Source organism: Lepidochelys olivacea (assembly GCF_965140295.1).
Source record: "Lepidochelys olivacea isolate rLepOli2 genome assembly, chromosome: 1".
Classification (NCBI taxonomy): domain Eukaryota; kingdom Metazoa; phylum Chordata; order Testudines; family Cheloniidae; genus Lepidochelys; species Lepidochelys olivacea.
Window position 1 is genome coordinate 192,215,482 of NC_140411.1, and position 19,229 is coordinate 192,234,710.

General features: G+C 40.3%; 1 protein-coding gene across 7 annotated transcripts in view; it reads right to left on the reverse strand.

Moving 5' to 3' along the window:
- Positions 1-6,844: 6,844 nt before the first annotated feature.
- Positions 6,845-19,229, reverse strand: part of ARL13B (ARF like GTPase 13B) — a 79,722-nt gene continuing 67,337 nt past the window's right edge. Inside the window, exons 10-12 of one of the 7 annotated variants that reach the window (XM_084641945.1) lie at positions 18,205-18,269; positions 17,102-17,142; positions 6,845-8,733 (exon numbers count right to left, since the gene is read on the reverse strand). In XM_084641945.1, the coding sequence (XP_084498071.1) occupies positions 17,135-17,142; positions 18,205-18,269 (73 nt within the window). In that variant the 3' untranslated portion in view covers positions 6,845-8,733; positions 17,102-17,134. Of the gene's footprint in view, positions 8,734-17,101; positions 17,143-18,204; positions 18,274-18,579; positions 18,862-18,915; positions 19,023-19,229 lie in introns of those variants that run through there. The other 6 variants (XM_084641943.1, XM_084641941.1, XM_084641940.1 and 3 more) reach the window with 6 other exon arrangements.

Here is a 19,229-nt window from a genome sequence, read left to right on the forward strand (position 1 = left end):
TGGATACAGACTAACACTGCTGTTACTCTGAAACAGTAGGCTGTCATCACCAGGAGGGCGCCCTCTGCTCATGGTAAAGGGGCACATTGTACACTGCAGCGCTGGTTAATTTCAGCGGAGGCCAGGGTTGGTTAATTTCAGATGAGCCTCCCTTTCTTGCCAGCCTGGATTTGAGCAGACAGGTTAGTGAAAGGGAGGGCCCAGAACAAGGGGTAAGAGGACCTTCGCTCGGCCCTGCAGAAAGCCAAGAAAGTAGATTTAAAAACAAAAATCCGTTAGCTGGACCCCTTCCCCCCTGCTTCCAGGATTTCATTTCTCAGAACAGCTGGGCAGCTAACCCCCGGCCAAGCCAAGGGAAGGAGTAAAGGGGAACTGAAATCAGGCTAGCTTCACCTTTGATCCTGTAGTAAGGGCTTAATTCCTGGGGGCACAGTGTCCAGTCTCATCCCACCCCATCTTCCAGCCATGGGGCTCTCCTCACTGGCTAACCTGCCTCCCCCTCCCAGCCTGCTTCATTAGGCATCTTTCCCTGCATCACAGAGTGTACTATCTACTACAAAGAAAGAACACATTTGGGTAAAAACAAGCCCTAGCTAATGTGCTGCTGTCTCCAAAGTGCGTCTGGCTTTAGCAAAGTATTTAATTGGCCTCCACAAACTTCTTTTCCTCACCTGCAGATTATAGTGATATCAGCCCAAGGAGCCCTAGAATGTGCTTCCTTCCAAGGACATGCTCAAGTGAGCTGTAATGACAATGATGTAGTGTGCAACAGAATGTCGTAAGAGGAGCATGGAATGGATTTTATTAACACTATTGAGCTGCTTGTGAATGATTTTGTGACTATACATATTGGTGACTTCTTTCTCTGAGTGTCACTGTAATTGGCAGTAAAAGTCACTAGATTTGTCAGTGGTCACTTCAACACTTATTTTCTCACTAAGGAAACCAAACAGTCATTAAATCTAGTGACAAAGTCGGTAAGTTGGCAACACATCTCCCCACAATATGCAATCCTGCCTCCTCCACTATCCTCCTCCAAAAATACCTCTGGAACCTGGCTCTCACTCTGTGGTGTCTCCCTGAATAGCTTCATTTGTGTCTGCTTCTGTTGATTCCCTCAGTGGCACCAGATCCTCTTGGGAACAGAGGGCCCTTCAGCAGCAATCCTAGCGACTGGGGGATCATGGTGGCAACCTCAGCCCTATAACTTTAAAAGACCTGTCTCTTGCAAAAATAAGTGGCTACTAACATCCTACATTGACATGGTGCAAGTAGCGATGGCAAGGGAGCACACAGAATAATGTGAGGTTGAGGCCTTATCTCATGGCCAATCAGACCTAGGAAAGCTCCTAGCCCTTTGAAGTTTCTGGCCTCACATTGCCACAGCTCAGCTTCCATTTCTGGTGTTTCATGAGATAGTGTAGAGTAGAACCTCAGAGTTACAAACTGACCAGTCAACCACACATCTCATTTGGAACCGGAAGTATACCATGGGGCAGCAGGCAAAAATAAAAAAAGCAAGTACAGTACAGTACTGTGTTAAACGTAAACTACTTAAAAAAAAAGATAAAGCAGCACTTTTCTTCTGCATAGTAAAGTTTCAAAGCTGTATTAAGTCAATGTTCAGCTGTAAACTTTTGAAAGAACTATAACATCTTGTTCATAGAATACTAGAAGATTAGGGTTAGGAGAGACCTCAGGAGGTCATCTAGTCCAACCCTAGCTCAAAATTCAGAATTACAAACATGTTGGGAATGGAGATTGTTCGTAACTCTGAAATGTTCTCTGAGAGTAGAAGTCTGAGGTTCTACTGTACATTAAAATGAGTGCTGGTTACAGATACCAAGCCAAAAAAAAAAAAATACAACCCATTTACCAGAAAATCCAGGATGTTTTCAGTATGTTGATAATCCAGCCTCAGGGGAAAAAAAAAAAATCAACCAACAAGAACAAGCAAGATGGAAATACTAAATAGTATAGGTTAAACAAGTCCTCTTAAAATCAATCCTATCTATTTTTAAAGAGCTGAATTCGTCTGGTACAGTACTTGGCCTTCAAATTTATTACTTTCACAATGAATTCCTTTATTTTCATCTTTTTCATTAGTGAGGCTAGCTTTATAAAAAAACTAAGAGCATGCCTCCTACAAAATATTGTCACCAAATTTAGAAGCTTGTCTAAGATTAGTCAAACCAAGCCCCAGAGAAAGAGACAGAAGTCAAAATAAAGCTTTATATATACACTCTCAAATATCAACTGCAAAAGGTCTGGGGATTTTTTTTTTTAATTAAATGCCAACTTCTGTAAGATACTGAACGTGGATAAAAATACTCATGGTGAAACATACAGGGCCAAGTTCTTTGCATTGTAACTCCATTAAAGCCAATAATTGATGCCAGAACTGATCTCCTGTTTACCTTACTTATCAAACAAATACCATAAACATTTTGAAAGAACCATCCCACTCTAAACATTTACCAGTCCATTAGTGTGTGGTGCTGCTAATGTCACTCACTGTGGCAGAAACCAGGAAGTCTGCAGCACAGTTCTCAGGATGTTAGAAAGGCAATTTGGTTAAAATACATTACTTTTGCTTTATAAAAATAGACTTTTTGGAATCTTACTAATTAACTTTTTAGCAGAACCTTTGGTGGCCCATGGACTGCAGTGGAAGTTGAGCTCTGCAATTTTTGAAAAACCAAGCCACAGCTATTAATACTAACAGTTTCTACACCATAAACAGTACAGTAAGTTATCTGCAGAACTGATTAGGGGGGGTTACTTTGGATGAAAAGTTAAACAATGTCCCCTACAATGACTAGAAATCAAACTAGCTTCTTTCAAGATTCCGGGCTCCATTTCAGGGAAGCAGAAGCGAGGTGGACTAGCTCTCAAAAGCCTCTAGCATTTTCAGAAAGAGGGGCACAAGCCCAGATATCTTGGACTAGAGAGAGGTCAACATTCAAAAATACCAAAGGCAGTGCCACCCCTCCGTAACTGTGCACCTGAATCCTCAGAGAGTACTCCCATGCTCTCCAAAGAAGGCATGACATTGTGCCAGTGCAGATTTCTTTACCTCTGCACAGTCCAGCTGCAAGGGTTGTGGGGTTTCTCTTCTTCCCCCTGAAGCAAAGTAGAATGCTGGGACCTTGGTGTTTCTCCTTTACAAGCTAAGACACAGGCCTTCAATGTTAGGTATAACACCTGCAGGTGGGCATGGTCCTGGATGGTCAGATGAGGTTAGATTTAGCAAGAGTCCAGCAGATGTTACTGAAAGTCTGAATCATATCCAACATATCTTGATTGCAGCGGGTAGCAAATTTAAAGCTTTAGTTGAAAGCTATCCAAAATTTAAAATTACAAGATCATGTAAATAAATGCTATCCTCCTAGAGCCCGTGATGGGGAAGTTGCTGAAAGTTTCAAGATATTTCTTCCTCCCACTGAATAATGAATGTGTTGGGGCTAGATAAATTTTGAGATACTGCTTATGTGCAATAGTACACTGTATCCGGGGAAGGCCGATTAGGAAACAATTTCCAAGAAGCCTGCAAAATATGCCACATTCCAAGGAACAGGAAAATACAGAAATAGATGTGTAAAGCAGACGTTAGCGGTCAAGAGTGAGAGGCACCTCATTTTCTCAAGCATTACAGTATTTTTTGGCACAGAAAACTATTTGGCCATTCATACAAGAATGAATAAATCTGGCTCTAAACTGATAACTTTAATAAAATGTGAGCATTCATGCTCCAGTAGTGGGCCAGGCTGATAGATAAGTGACTCAACATTGTCTCCATAGGTGCTGACTCCGTGGGTGTTGTGGGGCTGGAGCACCGAAGGGGAAAAATTAGCAGGGGCTCTGCACCGCCGGCAGCCAAGCTCCCCTGCCCCCACCCCTCCATCTCTCCTGAGCGCACCGTGTCCCTGCTCCACTGCCTCCCAGAGCTTCCCACCCGCTGCCTAATGGCTGTTTGGCAGTGCTTAGGACTTTCCGGGAGGGAGGGGGAGGAGTGGGGATCCAGGGCGCTCGGAGGAGGAGGTGGTAAAGAGGCAGGGCAGGGGAAGGGACTTGGGGGAAGGGGGTGAAATTGAGGCAGGATGAGGGTGGTGCACGGGTGGGCAGAGCATCCATGGGGCAGAGGGGAAGTCGGTGCCTATGATTGTCTCTATACAGAATAAATGCTGAGCTGAAGCATGGATATTTATTTTAGAAATCTGGAGCACAAACATCCATTTCATATAAACACTTATGCCAAATTTTAAAAGTAATAGGACTTCTAACCCGAGCGTCTGGATTTCCACTTCTCAAGAAGAGAGGAAATTCAAAATAGAGGCCATACGGGACACTGCAGTCAACCAAGCACAAACAGTTTAGTTTATATAAACATCCTAGGTATGTGACTTTCAAAAGTGCCCAGCATCTGTCTAACTCTACTCAAGCTGAAGTCAATGTTAGGCCAATGCTGAGTGCTTTCGAAAATCTCACGCTACAGTTTCCCAGTTAGAGATCAATCCATTTTTATGACAGTTGGTGGGGGGTGTTACTGTGTGAAACAGTCACAATCCTATAATCTTTCCTCACAACCAGTGCAAGGGGAGTGAAGTCAGCACCATATTCACTGGGGAGCAGGCAGTGCTTTGCAGCTTGCCACAGTGCATTATTTTCCTAAAGGAGTTTGTTGTGGAGTACAGATCACCCTCTAGTAAGTGCCAATGTGATCTTAGGTAAGATAGCAAAGTGTATCCAAACAGCAGGGAAAAAAAAAAAAACTTGAACATGTCTCTGCCCTAATGGAAACTTTTATTATTAGCTTTCTAGTCACTTCTATGAATCTCATTAATGGCATTTCTATTGAAATAATTTAGGATGGTGTTTCCTTTTGAGGAAACAACAGTATCCTGAGCTGAATGAACTCCAAAGGTGGCAGCCAAGGAGACAGTTATCACAAAGTTAGCAACGAAGCACCCTGAAGTTATCATACTGAACATCATCGCTGTCTGAAGTGGCATCACTAGGCCAAGAAGCACGGCTTTCAGGCCAAAAAATATATATATATGTTTGTGATGGAGAGAGAGAAGAAAAACAAGTACAGAATAATCTCCAGCTGGTAAAGTTATCATTGTGTGTACCTTTCAATGGTAAGATTCTGTGCAGTGCCTCTAAGAAGCCCAGCACAGAACCACAGCCCAAGGGGGTGGGGGCTAAGATGGCTTTAAATCCTACAGGGCTGTCTAAGTTACCCCAAGCCTCCTCATGCTGTCTTATGGGGCAGAGTGCTGTTCAGAATCTCTGCAATGCTGCAGCCTTTGCAACTGACACCCCCAACATCCTCTTGATTTCACAACTATCTACAATTGCCTTTTGCAGTTCTCACCCTGTGTGAAATCTTCTGGGACCTCTGTAGATTTCTTTGTCCCCTTTAGCCACCATAAACGGCTGCAACAGGGTGAGGTGTCTAATGTTATGAGTATCCATTATTTCAGATCCAGTTTTCTCCTGCTCCCATGTTAAGTGTGGGGTTCTCTCACTTATTGTAAATGTACATGAAAAATGATAAATCAGAAAAATGTGGCTGTAGACAACGTGAAGCTTTAATGATTGCACTGCACTTTTAGAACACAAAGTTCTAAATATTATTTGCTTAATTTTTTTTAGTGTATTTCAGTAAACTTTGTGTCCTCCTCCCCTTCCCTTATTTGGAACAGGGTGAAAGGAGTTAAAGAAAAAGATTGATTTGCCTTTTGAATCATTAATTATATTTTAACATTAATCTAGCATTTGCAGCCACTATTTCCCATATGTTATGAAGCTATGTGGGGGTCTTCTCTCACCTATCTTTTCGCATGTCCCATAAAGAAGTTAAAATGTTACATAGATAGCGACTTTATCTAAGAGAACAGTTGCATGTGCAAATCATCCATATATTTAAGAGCAAGTGCTCTTAAGAGTTGAATACATTGATAAATGCACAAGGATAAAATCTCAAACACACAATTTAAGACAAATACAGAACTTCACTAGCCCAATTTTATAGTTTGCTCAAATCTGGTAGTACCTCCTACTGACTCAAAGATTAATAGTTAAGTGCACTAGTGAGGCCTCAAGAAGTATTTAAAATAGTATTTTTTTATAATATACGACAAATATAAATATAAATCTATAACTGTCAAAATACATGAAGTACTTATTGTGGCTGGGTTTTTTTTTTGTTTGTTTTTTAATTTGTTCACTCTCTCACTAATTCATGGTATTTAGCAATGCAAATTGCAAAATGGTTCCCACAGTCATTAATAAGAATTCATGAGGTTCTTCTGTACTTGCCCCCCAAAAGTATTTAATATATAATAAAGAAAACACTTAGATGCTGTACATTAGTTTTATTCTATACACAGTGACCGTCAACAAATAAAAAGCTGATGTAGTATAAAATAATGAGAAAAACAATGCTGTCAATTACAGTACACTTTCATATATAAAACTGTATGAAAAATATTTCTAGTAATTTGGTCTCATAACAATATAAATTTAACAGTAGAAACAAATTTTGAATATGAGAAATATCATTGTTTTAAGTTTCAGTTTCTCATTTAATTTCCATGCCAGCTTTCTTTTTAGTTGCACTTTAAAAAGAGAAACAAAGACTTTCATTAATTTAATTTGTTTTGCATATAGATAAAGAAAAAACTCAAAGGTCAAGATGAAACTGAAAAAAGTGTCAAACTACAGTACATAGACCCCTCAAACCAAAGGAATGTGTATGACAAGGTAACTAATTACATGTATGTGTATGACATGGTAAGATTAATGGGATTATGCGTGTAAACTTTTAAGGAAAGAATGCTAAATATTAAGACATGTTTATTGAAAGCAAGCCAAAGTACATCACAATAGTATCATTATTTACTCAAAACAGAACCCTGTCTCCATACCAGACCCTGTTACCACTACCAGGGAAGTATTCTCCTGCTATTTCCAGTCACATTCAAATGGTTTTATACATACCCATTACTCACTGAATTTGAGTTCTCTCTCTTCCCAATGCAATACACATCCTTAATGTTAGTGACGGTTTTGCTTTAGTTAAAACAAACTAATATTTTAAACCATTAAGTAAGGGTTACATTTCAAAAGAATTGTGTGGGGTTTTAGCTGTCACTCCCATTGACTTTAACAAGAGTCATGTGGCTAAAACCTCATGCAATGCTTTCAAATGTTAAGGTAGCTGATGAATATATTTCACTGCATTATCACGGCCTAGTGTTTTTTGCTAGTATGAGATGATGGGAAGCTGGTAGCGTAATAGAAAGTCACCATTGCCTGCCTATTCCAAAAACCTTTGATTTAGGACCTGTGCTTTTTTCACAAATGCTTTCAACCTCACTATAACGTTGTAGGGAAGGTTTTCCAGTCACCAGCAACTAAGTAGTAAAATTATACGTACACATATGGTATAGAAATTATTCTCCCAAATGTAACAGAATACAAACTTATATCAAAACATTTGAAGTACAGTAAATCCAATTCTCTCCTCCAACACACCACTCCCTTTTAAAAAAATAAATATGAGAGGGGCACATTAATTGGAAGGTTAGAATTAGGCTCATTACATTGGCTTAAAAATCTCTGCTTTTTACATTTTCAATATGACATTTTTAGTGTTTTATAGAACACATTAAACAGACATGTATGCTAACTGATTTGATTTTTCACCAGAATTCTTAGTTGAAATGAGTTCAAAATTTCAATTGTGTGCGATTCTATCTTATAGCACATAATATAATATTCAATTAAGATATTTGAAAACATATTTACTATGCATATCAACTCCCATTTAACAAAAAAATGATCCATAAGAAGAAAACTTTTAGACAGTCCATTCAAATACCATAATTATGTGTAAAATCCGTTTATCTTAAAAACCCCAGAGACTGGGAGAAGGGCAATATATGAATAATTAGGGCAACTGGTGACATAAATCCCAACCAAAATGTATTGCTATTATAAAGTAAACATAAAAGTCAATATATTCATATGGGTAAAGCTATCAACAAATTTTTAACACTTTCTAGACACCATTTTGATGGCGAGTAACAGGCATTAATGTTAAATCAAATTCCCAAATAAAATATTAGAAAAAATTATAAAAATATAGTTAACGTTTGTAGCATATAATTCTCTATATTCACTCCAACATGCACACATCTTACAAAATGCCTTAAAATTATTAGCTGTAGAGATATGGATTACTACACAACATATGAATGACAGTCTTGATGTGCACACCCAATCCATTTGCATTTGGTCTTGAAGGTGTTTTTCTTCAGGGTTATAGCTATATAGTCTGGCAAGTAAACCCCAATATGAAACCCAACAGTACTAACCTGATCCCAAATTCCACGTGCCTGCAAGTGCTCTCAAACATTTCTGTTCTCCATGTCCCTGTTAACCCCTGAAGAAGAGCTGGTGAGAATGTGAACAGTAACTAATAAGCCAAGTAGAAAATCTCATCAATCCAGTCCAGTAGAACTAACCCGTGGCAGAAAAGAAAATGGGTTCTTATTGTCTCATCTCACAGCAACTCTTTAAACAGTATCCAAGTAGGAAAAATTGTTATAATTTTGTGATTAAGTTAAAAATGTAGAATGTGATCTGGTTAAGAAATGACATCATGGGTGTCGCTGTTAGGTCTCTGCCGTATAGTCAATGGAGGTAGCGGCTTTCCATAGAAATCTACATAAACAACATACCAGAAAAAAACATGTTAGAATCGAATTTACATCATCTTTTTCAAAAGGACAGATTAATTCTGTTGAATTCTTGCTGCTTTAAAAACCAGGCAGACCACAATTTTAGGGCCAGATCCTGCAAACAATTACTACCCTGTGTAGCATTTACTAATGCTAGTAGTACTATTGATTTAAATGGGGTTAATCACATTATTAAGCATTATACCCGATAAAAAGTGTTTGTAGGACCAACCATTTAGAAAAACATCCAAACACAGCACTGTTGAATACTGCAGGCATATACAGGCCTGACTAAGTCTAGCAATTATGCAACTGCAAAATCAGGGACAGGGACCCCTCTTCTAGTAAAGAAAATTAGGCCTAATTTTTCAAAAATGACCAGTGATTCTGGGCACTTGACTTCACACACCTTAACAGGGCCGGATTTTCAGAAAGTACTGAATGGCCACTCTCTGAAAATCCAGTGTTCTAGTGGTGTCTCAATTTGGGCAGCCAGACATTAAGGTATCCGAAATCACTAATTACTTTGGAAAATGTAGACCCCAATCTTTAATTTTGACACTACAGCGTGCGTGTGTATTTCTGCTTTCTTGGTCTAAACATCACCAATAAAAATAACTTCATAAACATGTGCTGCTATTACCAAGTTCATTTTTCATTTTCTGACCATATTGACATAGGATCACAACTCACATAGACATGCTCGAATGATCGAATGACTTGATTGGGTGACCTAAAATTATGGCAAATTACAGGTATGCCATGTTGCTCTGGTAAGATATAAATATTTCATATGAATTAAAAATGGCAGTTATTTTATGCTTGATTATTATGTTTCCTTGCTCATATAACTTCTATTATAGGGTAATCATGTTTACAGTGTCCAGGTTAAAAATCACTCATCTTGGTGGTTGTTTTGCTCAAAATCTCCAAGTCATTGAACAATACATATTAAGAAATCAGTACTTTGGAGTAAGCCTACTAATGGATTGTAAGAGTAACTTGGAAACAATAACTAAAAAAAAAATCAATATATGGTGGTTAGATTACATGGCTAGGCTTTATTTTGTTTCTCTTTCCTTGGAGGAACTGCTCAGTTCCTTCAGGAAGATGCATAGACCAGATCTTCTGGTCTCAGCTATGTAAAGTCCTGGAAACATGCTGAACACTGCACATTCTGAAGAAGACAGAACTGAATAGATAACACCACTTAAAATAATAATAAAAATTAATAATAATTCATAGGTGACAGAAATTGGCAAGTGCTACCCAGACCTTGCAAGAAGAAGGTATAAAAATTAGAATTGCTGGTGTGGTCAAAATGGCATTGCTCCTCAATGTTTGTAGTTTTCAACTGTGCCGTTTAATGAATTACATACATAAAATTTGATAGAATTTGACTGAAAACTCTTCTTTTATTCTCCTCTAAGTGAGTATGTGTCCAAAAATCTGAAACCACTTATATTTTAGTTCTTATAATAATCATGCTAGCCCTCTGAATCGGATATTGTAATCATTTTTAGCCATCAGTGCAATGCGTTTGCTGCCAGCAATGGGTTTTCAGGTGTGAAAATTTGCTTTCCAGCACCAAGTTACAAGCATGACAAAACAAGGAAAGAGATCCTGCCTTACATAAACAGTTATTTTTACAAACTTGCATGCGAATTAGTATATGCAAAATATTAAAAATAAAATAAAGTGTCAAGAATGGTTGGTAACAAGAAACAGGTGGAAAACAGGAAAATGTACAAGCAACTTTTTGAACCCTTTGAATCTCAATTTCAGTAGTATTGACAATGGAACTGTAAATCTTAAACCAATTATAGCTTGCCATTGCAAATTTTCAAATTTTTTTTAAACTCACAACATTGAATATATATTCCAATTCACATTAAAAAGATATGCCTTTACAAGAGTTTTTATCTATAAATATAATGACCTGTGGTGAAGCAGTTTTTAGGATCTAGAACTAACAAAGGCAAGTAAATTCAGGTCTTACTCCTTAAGTACATGTATACATGTTAGCAAGATCAGGGTTTTATTTTTCCCCATTGTACTTAGGATAAGATCGGTTACTGAAGACTAGTTTTACACTGATGTAAATTCATTGAGTTACTACCATTTTACAGCAGTGGTGAGAAGAGAATCAGGAGCACAACATTGACAGAACCATTTTGAATCCTAACAGGGTAAATGAAAGCTTTTGAGAGGCTTCTGTTATAGTCAGCCTCTCACTAAGTGTAACTAAAAAGGAATTTTAAGAAGATTGGGTTTGGAAGGCAATTTAAGCTCCTGCAGATAAAATAGGAGATGATTTATGCAAATACATCCTTCATCAGGAATAATGTGACATTCATTTACAAGTGTTGTGCTACAGTAACTTGCATAGTTGGCAAAGTTTCAAACTTTAGTTAAAATAATTGCTTAATTAAAGTTTCATATAACTGGCTATACTGCCTGTTGGCTCTGCCTAAACATCCTTCATACAACTCTCCACAAAGAACGATGGAAGAATGATAAGATTCAGATCCTAAATAACCTGATCATCATGTTTACTGTATGTTACTATAGTAAGTCAACAGCGGTAAGTAAAAATTTTATTCTCTGATAACACTCAAACAGCATTATAACCAGAGCCTTGCAGGTTTCTTTTACTGCATAGTACACAGTACTGATTTTTAGATCTCTCTATATTGCCATCACTGTACTATGTGTCTACTACACATCTAGAAATAGTCCAACATTTTTAAAAAGATAGATACAAATACTTCAAATTACTCTCCTACTCTTACTAACATAGATTCACACAAAAGTGAATAGGAATACTAAGGGAGCACTTGTGGTATTTCATGAGCATAGACAGAAACTAAAGCCACAGAAGTCACATTTAAGGGGATGGAGGCTTTAGATTCCCATATGATGTGCTTGCTTTATTGACCTATCAAAAATTTTTATAATACATTCTTTACAAGTGACTTGGGTAAAAAAACATGTTATAAAGTTATGACTGTGCATGAGTACGAGATGCTGTTTGAAGTTTAACAAATTGGTTATTTTCAGTGGATTTTTCTTGGCTAAAAGGCCCCAGAACTACTCTAAGGGCTTGTCTACATTACCAGGAGGATTGACTGGCAGCGATCGATCCAGCGGGGGGTCGATTTATCGTATCTAGTCTAAATGTGATAAATCGACCGCCGAGCGCTCTCCCATTGACTCTGGTACTCCACCAGAGTGAGAGGCGCAGGCGGAGTCAACGGGGGAGCATCAGCTGTTGACCAACCACAGCGGTAAGTAGATCTAAGTACATAGACTTCAGCTACGTTCTTCACGTAGGTGAAGTTGCGTAACTTAGATCAAACCCCCCACCACCACCCCAGTGCAGACCAGGCCTGAGTAGAGCACCCGCAAAAAGAATTCTCTCATCCTACAGTAATTGTGGTTCTTTGAGATATTGCAGTTTGTGTGGATCCCACTGTAGGTGTGCATGTACCTCATGTGCATGAGATGGGATTATTTGAAAAGCAGTGTCCATTGCCTCCTTGTACTCTTATGAGAGGACATAAAGGGTGCAGCACCTGCAACTCTCCCCAGTTCCCTTGCAATTCAAAGCCTGGGCTAGCTCAAGACTGTGAAAAACAGGGATGGAGAGCAGGTTGTGAGATCCACACTGACTACCTCATCTTAAAGGAACTTGCAGTAACTGTCTGTTAAGTAACCTTTCTTCTTTGAGTTTGTCAGTGCAGATCACACTGCAGGTGACTGGCATGCTGTATCCCCTTAGGATGGTGGAGATGAAGAGTTTCAACTGTATCAGTCCAACAGCGACTGTAGAACTGCTCTCCCGACCTTTCCACCTGATCTAGCTGCTGACTACAAGGCACCGTGTTTGACAAAGGAGGTTACTTGTTGCTGCCGTACAGATCTCCGATATTGGCATACTTGTGAAGCAAGTGGTGGACTGCTGCTTATGCTCCGGTTTAGCATGCTTTGCAGTTTGTTGGAAGAGGTACAACATCCAACTGGGAACACAGCTACATTGCTATATCCTTCATTACCTGCAACATGGCCTTTAGAAAACCCTGGCTGTGACTAGATATAGACAGGGTGACCGTCTGAACAGCTCAGTCCTCGAAACATAATAAAGTAAACTCCTGAATACCTCTAGTGTATGTAATTTCTTTTCTCACAGTTCAGTATGGCTTTGGGAAGAAAACTGGAATGCTGATTGCTTAAGGCAGTCTCAGAATTTCAACTAAGGAAGCAACTTATGGGGGGAGGGCAGGGGTATCAGCACCACCTTTTCGCTACGGAATGTTGTATGGATAGAATCAGCCATATGTGTTTGAAGCTCCCTCACTCATCTAGGTGAAGTGAGAACACTAGGAAGACAGTATTCAGAGCAAAGTGATGCAAGAGCATTCTGAGAGAGAATAAAATGGAAACTCTATGAGCCTCGGGGGGACTATACTGAGTTCCCAGGCAGGGGGTAGGTTTTCTGACCTATGAGTAAGTATGTAATAACACTTTGAGAAACTTCAGTACTGAAGATGGATGAGAAAGGGAAATAGGTAGGGGGGAAGATATGGAAATGAATGGGATAGCCATGGGCAATGATGTTCAACACCCACTTGTCTGAAGCGATATCAGACCAAGCCCGATGGAACAGGCAATGTGGCTTCTTAAGATGGCTGCTGTCTCCTGATCATTTCTGAGGTGGTTCCTGACATTCCTGTCAAATCTGCTGTTTAGCTGCTAGGGTGATGGGGGCGATGGAGGAGGCAAATGATCTCAAGTATTGCAATGGTTTCTGCGGTGGGTAGACCCGATATCTACCCTAAAAACAGGGGTGAGCCTCCTGTCTCTCTGTTCAGGCTGATATTTGTAGGGCTTCCTAGAGGGGGTAGTGTATAAATCCCTAGTGACCCCAGGGTGGCCCTTAAATTTTTCAATTACTGGAGTGCTTTGTCCGTTCTTTTGCTGAAGAGCTCATTCCCTCGAGCAGGTGGTCCTATATGGTGTCTTGGATCTCCTTTGGTATTTCAGATATCAAGAGCCATGGTCACAACTGTGGCCATACCAGAGGCATCTATGGCTGCCCACAGAGCTGTTCTAGAAACTGTTTTTGCATGTCAGGAAATTACATCTGGCAAACAACTCGTCTTAGTTTGCCACACAGACTTGCAGTCAGGCAGATGAGTAGACTTTGCACCCATAAAAGTCCAGTTTTTGGGGGTGTTTGTTCTTGGGCTTGCCTTTGTTGAGTTTTGACTTTTCTACCTCTGATGTTGGTGGTCTGGGTAGTGATGTCACAAGGGAGCCTGTAGTCCTCCTCTTCCTGGAGGTACAAGAGGGAAAGCTGCTGTGAGACACCTGAGATGGCAGCCCCCATTCAGGCCAGCGTGGCCAGGGCGACGTGTTATACAGGTACTGGCCAGTTGCAGCTGTTGGCCCAATGCCACTCATACCTCCTTTGCAGCAGTGCCCTGAGAGAGGGATCTCTGGTACAAGCTGTAGGGTTGGCTCTCAGAAAGTAGAGAACCATCTCTGCTCAACACCATGGAGCAGGCGTAAACCAGAGATGGTGAAGAGTAAGACCCTTCAAATGACAGTGCCATGGAGTAAGGGCTCAGATCCAGTTCTGGTGCTGGGTACTACCCTGATACAAATGATGTCCCCAGAGGGGATCTCAACAGTTGAGAAAGCATACATAGGGCTTGTAATTGGCAGGGTGGTTGGTGCTGGTGCCTTCATTGATACTAGTTTACTGCATTTTGCTCCTTCCTCAGACTCTTTGACCTTGGAGGAGTGAAGATGCTTCTCCTCCCTATGGGATGGTGTCTCCTGATGCTCAGAGCTGTGTTTGAGCTCCACTTTCTTTTGGTCTCACCGCTCTGTTGGTGCACCAGTGCTGGCTCCAATGATGACACTGTCTGAGCCAGAGGCGCCGCTGCCAAAGATGGGGTTGTCAACACTGGCATCAATGCAGTGGTGACCGGTACTGAAGGACTTGGTCAATGTCAATATAACCAGTGCCAATTTTGGCATCATCTTTCCTGCCATTCTTTCATTACTGGACTTTGTGATATTACTCCTGAGGGCATTCTGCGCCAAAAAAATTAAAATTCTGCATACAATATTTTAAAATTCTGCAAACTTCTACACATTTTATGTGTCAAATAAACGTGGAGGCTCCAGCATGGCACTGAGGAGCACAAGCCACTGGCTGCACCGAGATGGGCGATCACTCTGCAGCTCTTCCACTGCCCTTCCCTCTCCCCCCAGGCCATGGACTCAGCAGTAAGGCTGCACCCAACCCTGACACAGCACAAGGACCGGGCCTGCCTCAGAACCACCCCAAGGCCCTGCCCCTCTGTCCCAGGTGCGCGAGGTGTGGGCAGGCAGGCTCGGCCCGACAGGATCCAAGTGTGGAAGGACTTAGTGTAGGGGCATTCAGGTGTGGGTGAAGAGGGTTCAGTATGGGGCAATCTGGGTGCAGGCAGCTCAGAGATGGATCCGGGTGCAGGACGGGATCTGGATGCACTGGGGTTTGTTGGGGGGTTCTGGGTGCAAGGGTAATGCGACTCTGCAGGGGAGTCCAGGTGAAGGTGGTTGGAGCTCAGTGAGTGTCTAGGGGTGGGGGAGATAGAGTTTGGCAGGGGGTCTGAGTGTGGGGGTTCAGATACTGTGGGGAGTGGGGCTCACAGGTGGGGAATCCAGGTGCAGCTAGCTGGGGCTCGGTGGGGTGGAGATCTGGGTCCGGGTGACTTGGCAGGTTGGTCCAGGTGCAGGGGGAGTGGGGCTCAGCATGGGGGGTTCTGGACAGTGATCCTTCCCCCTGCAGCTGAGGAGCGACGGGTGCAAGAAGCAGGGGCAGTTGCAGAGCTTCCTGCAGCCTGGGGAGAAATCTAGGGGTGGGTCTGACCAACTCTGAATGCTGCTCAGGGGAAGAGGAAGTTCTGTCCAGCCCAGCTGGGACTACCAACTGAGCCCAGCGCAGGGCAGGAGACACCAGCCAGGTCTTTCCCAGTCCAGCCTCCTGCCTCACAGTGATTTACCATTCTGCTGGCTGCCCTGGGCACCCAGAACATACTGCTGGAGAGGGTTGCATGACCACTCTTGTGGCTTCCCTTTGCTTCACCATCAGAAAGTCATTTTTCTGCAGGGAAGCAAAGAAATCTGCAGGGGACATGAATTCTGTGCATGTGCAGTGGTGCAAAATTCCCCCAGGAGTATGATATGGTGTCTGCTCAACAGAGCACTACCTAATGATAACTCTTTCAGTTGCTCTTTGGAGGTGGTCATCTCCTCTGCCTCATGGATTGCTCAAGTAGGTGTAGCTTCAGTCATGCATCCCTAGACTTGAGAGTCCCTGGGGAGAAGCATTTGGATACTGAACACCTATTAGGAATATGGTTCTCCCTCAGACAGAATAGACATCAACTATACCTATCAAAACAGGGATGAATCCGTCACAGGTTGGGAAGGGATTAAACTGTGAAGGTTTGGAGTCTGCCATGAGAGTACTTTGTTAGTGCAAAGTACAGAGGAGAGGGCTAGATGGTAGCTTTTTAAAAAAATGTTCAATGACGGGAGCATGAAAGTAAAGATTTCTTCACAAAGTTGGTTGAAAAGAAATGATTTAAAAGTGGGTTGAACATTCACCAGGTTCCGTCTTGCTGCCATAGGCAAAAAGAAGGAACTGAAGGACGGTCACAGCCGTTCCGCCCTTTATGCCCTAGCATGGGAGCATGAGGCAGCACAGGGACCATGGTAGCCCCAACAGACACTGTTAACCATGTGATCTCATGCACCAGAATGCCTAAAGTGGGAGTCACACTAACATACCCGAAGAAGAACTTCAATTTTTAAACTTCAGCAAATATTATGTATAGCTGGGGACAAAAGGACCTGAAATCACAAAACAAAATGGATTTCATTGCTCTAGGATTTAAGAAGTTGTTTCACAGAGTTAGTTACTGGGAAAATTTTGCACTAGTTAAATAAATCCCTGAGAACAAGGGTAAACAATGTTTTTGCCCTTGCTTAGATCCAAACTCCCATAATCTTCAATGGATACCTCCAGTCAATAGGAGTTCCTCTCAAAGCATCTTTCATTCAAGGATCTCAAAGTGCTTTTAAAGTATTATCACAATTTTACAGATGGTAAAACTGAGGAATACAGAGGTTAGGTGACTTGTCAAAGGTCACACACAACTAGTGGCAGAGCTGGGAATAGAGCTTCGGTCTCGATTTCCAGTCCCGTGCTCTAGCCACAAACCAGAAAGTCTCACTTATGAGCAAATCAGATGTAAGCAAAGAATATGACCCCTTCCCTTCCCTCCCCTCCCTACCTCTTTTCTGGCTTTTCTTTCTCTTTCTTCTCTTTAAACTCCTTAAAAGAAGAGTAAGATTGTTTTATGATAAGATTTGATTAATATAAACTACAGATTACTTCTTTTATTGCACGTAACAGTGTCTCCTGTAGAAAGTAATTTTTTTCTTTTAAAATCTCATTTCACTTATATCCATTTGATCAGAATTTGAAAAAACACTAACATGTAAGAAAAATAACGTACGTTATAAAAGCCTCTGTATGGCACTGGGAACAAGCTGTAATACCAGACAATATAGAAAACATCTCTTGCAGGGTCTGCCATAAAAGGAGATGTTTTATGCAAACAAAGAATACTGAAATTATTTCTGCCCTAAATAAATATTTAAATTGTTATTAGAATTAAGAGAAATAATAATTCAGCTCAAGGAGGAAAAGTTAAAACCAGGAATCTCCTACATTTTAATACAAGTTACTAAGCTTAATCCTCCCAGCATTTGCAGTTTACAGGGACTTTTCCTATTACAGTGTAAGCTATCTAATTCAAAGGTGCACAGATGCCTTTAATTTTCATTCTGGCAATAAAATGTATCCAGATCTATGCCACAGTACACATGGATGATGCCCATAACAAGTTACCTTTTTTTTTTTTTTTTTAAATTAAATGCAGTTTTGTTTTAAAATATTTTGGAACTGTCAAATTATAGTTCCTCACATTCAGGATGTTGCCAATACATATGGAAAACTGAAATGTATACTTGATTTACTTCTAAGTTTTAAAAAAGTTTTAGACTACTATGAAGTAAAAAAAAGTGTTTGATTTTGAAATGTTTAGGGATGGGCCCTGTTACTGCAGTATTATATGGTATATCATAAGAGGTAGGTGTATGCTATTGTACAAACATCCTCAAATGATTTATGACACAACATGCTTTGAACTCCTATTGGGGGAAAAGGAAATAAAGAGAACACACATTAAAAAAAAGAACTTAAAATCTAAAAGATGCTTTCAACAAGCAAAGGGTTAGTTTTTGGTTGAAGGTATTAAAGAAATAAAAAGGTGAAGAATGGAACGAATGTATAAGAGAACAACGAATAGTGCTCTTTTTTTAAAAAAATTACCAGTATGACGGGTTTCACCAAGAGGTTCAAGTTTTCGAAGTCTATTAACTTTGGGGGTTCCCCAGCCAACTAAAGAAAAACAAACACATTAAAAAAAGTACCACTGTCAAAATATTTGGCTCTGAAGAAAAGCTGGGAGGGAGGGGGAATCTTTCTCCTCAGGAGACAAGAAAGTATTAGGAGGTGGGGGAAGGAATACTTTATATATGGTGTATTAGTGAATCCACTGAAAACAAAATATTATTTAAAATGCAACGTAAAGCAGCAGTGAAAAATATCTTAATATTTTAGAGAGTTGCACTTACTGAATTTTCTTGAACTTTTGTTAATGCAACAGACAAAACACTTTCCCTGTTTCCCCAGTTTTACACTTTCAATCTAATACTAACTGCATACACTGTAAGAGATTCCATCAATAGATGTAGTTACTGAAAAAGTTACCCAAATTAAAAGCTGGAAGAACAGTGTACTTCAATCAGATAGGAGAAGCAGATCATCCTGAAAATCAGGACACTAGCCATTTGTAAGACAAGATATCTAAATCATCTCTGAAATATTTTTGTACCTGCCTGTTAATTGCTGTAGGTACCATCATTTTTTTTTTTCCTGTCATAGAAGTAATGTTCAAGTTATACCAAGGTGCATGATTTCCAAGATCTGTGAGGAGTTCAAAAGATTAAGTTTTCTACTGGCAGCTTTACATATTAATAATCAGATTTTTCTTACTCAGCACATTATGAGCTTTCTTGGAAGGATGTCACTGGGCCTTCTTTTGGCTTTCTGGAAAGCAAGTGATTGTGCGTTTTCTCCAGCTGTTCCTATTAAAGAAGCTCACAATATGACGAGCAAGAAATCAGAATGGTCACACGTTACATTTAAGTAATATTAACAATTTATAAAGGGTTATTATTGATATATGTAGTTATACCAAATAAATTACATCTAAATGGGGAATTATTGAAGCATAGTATATATTACTCTTCTACAGCCATGCTGGTCAATTTTCCCAACCCCTAACTAGGAAC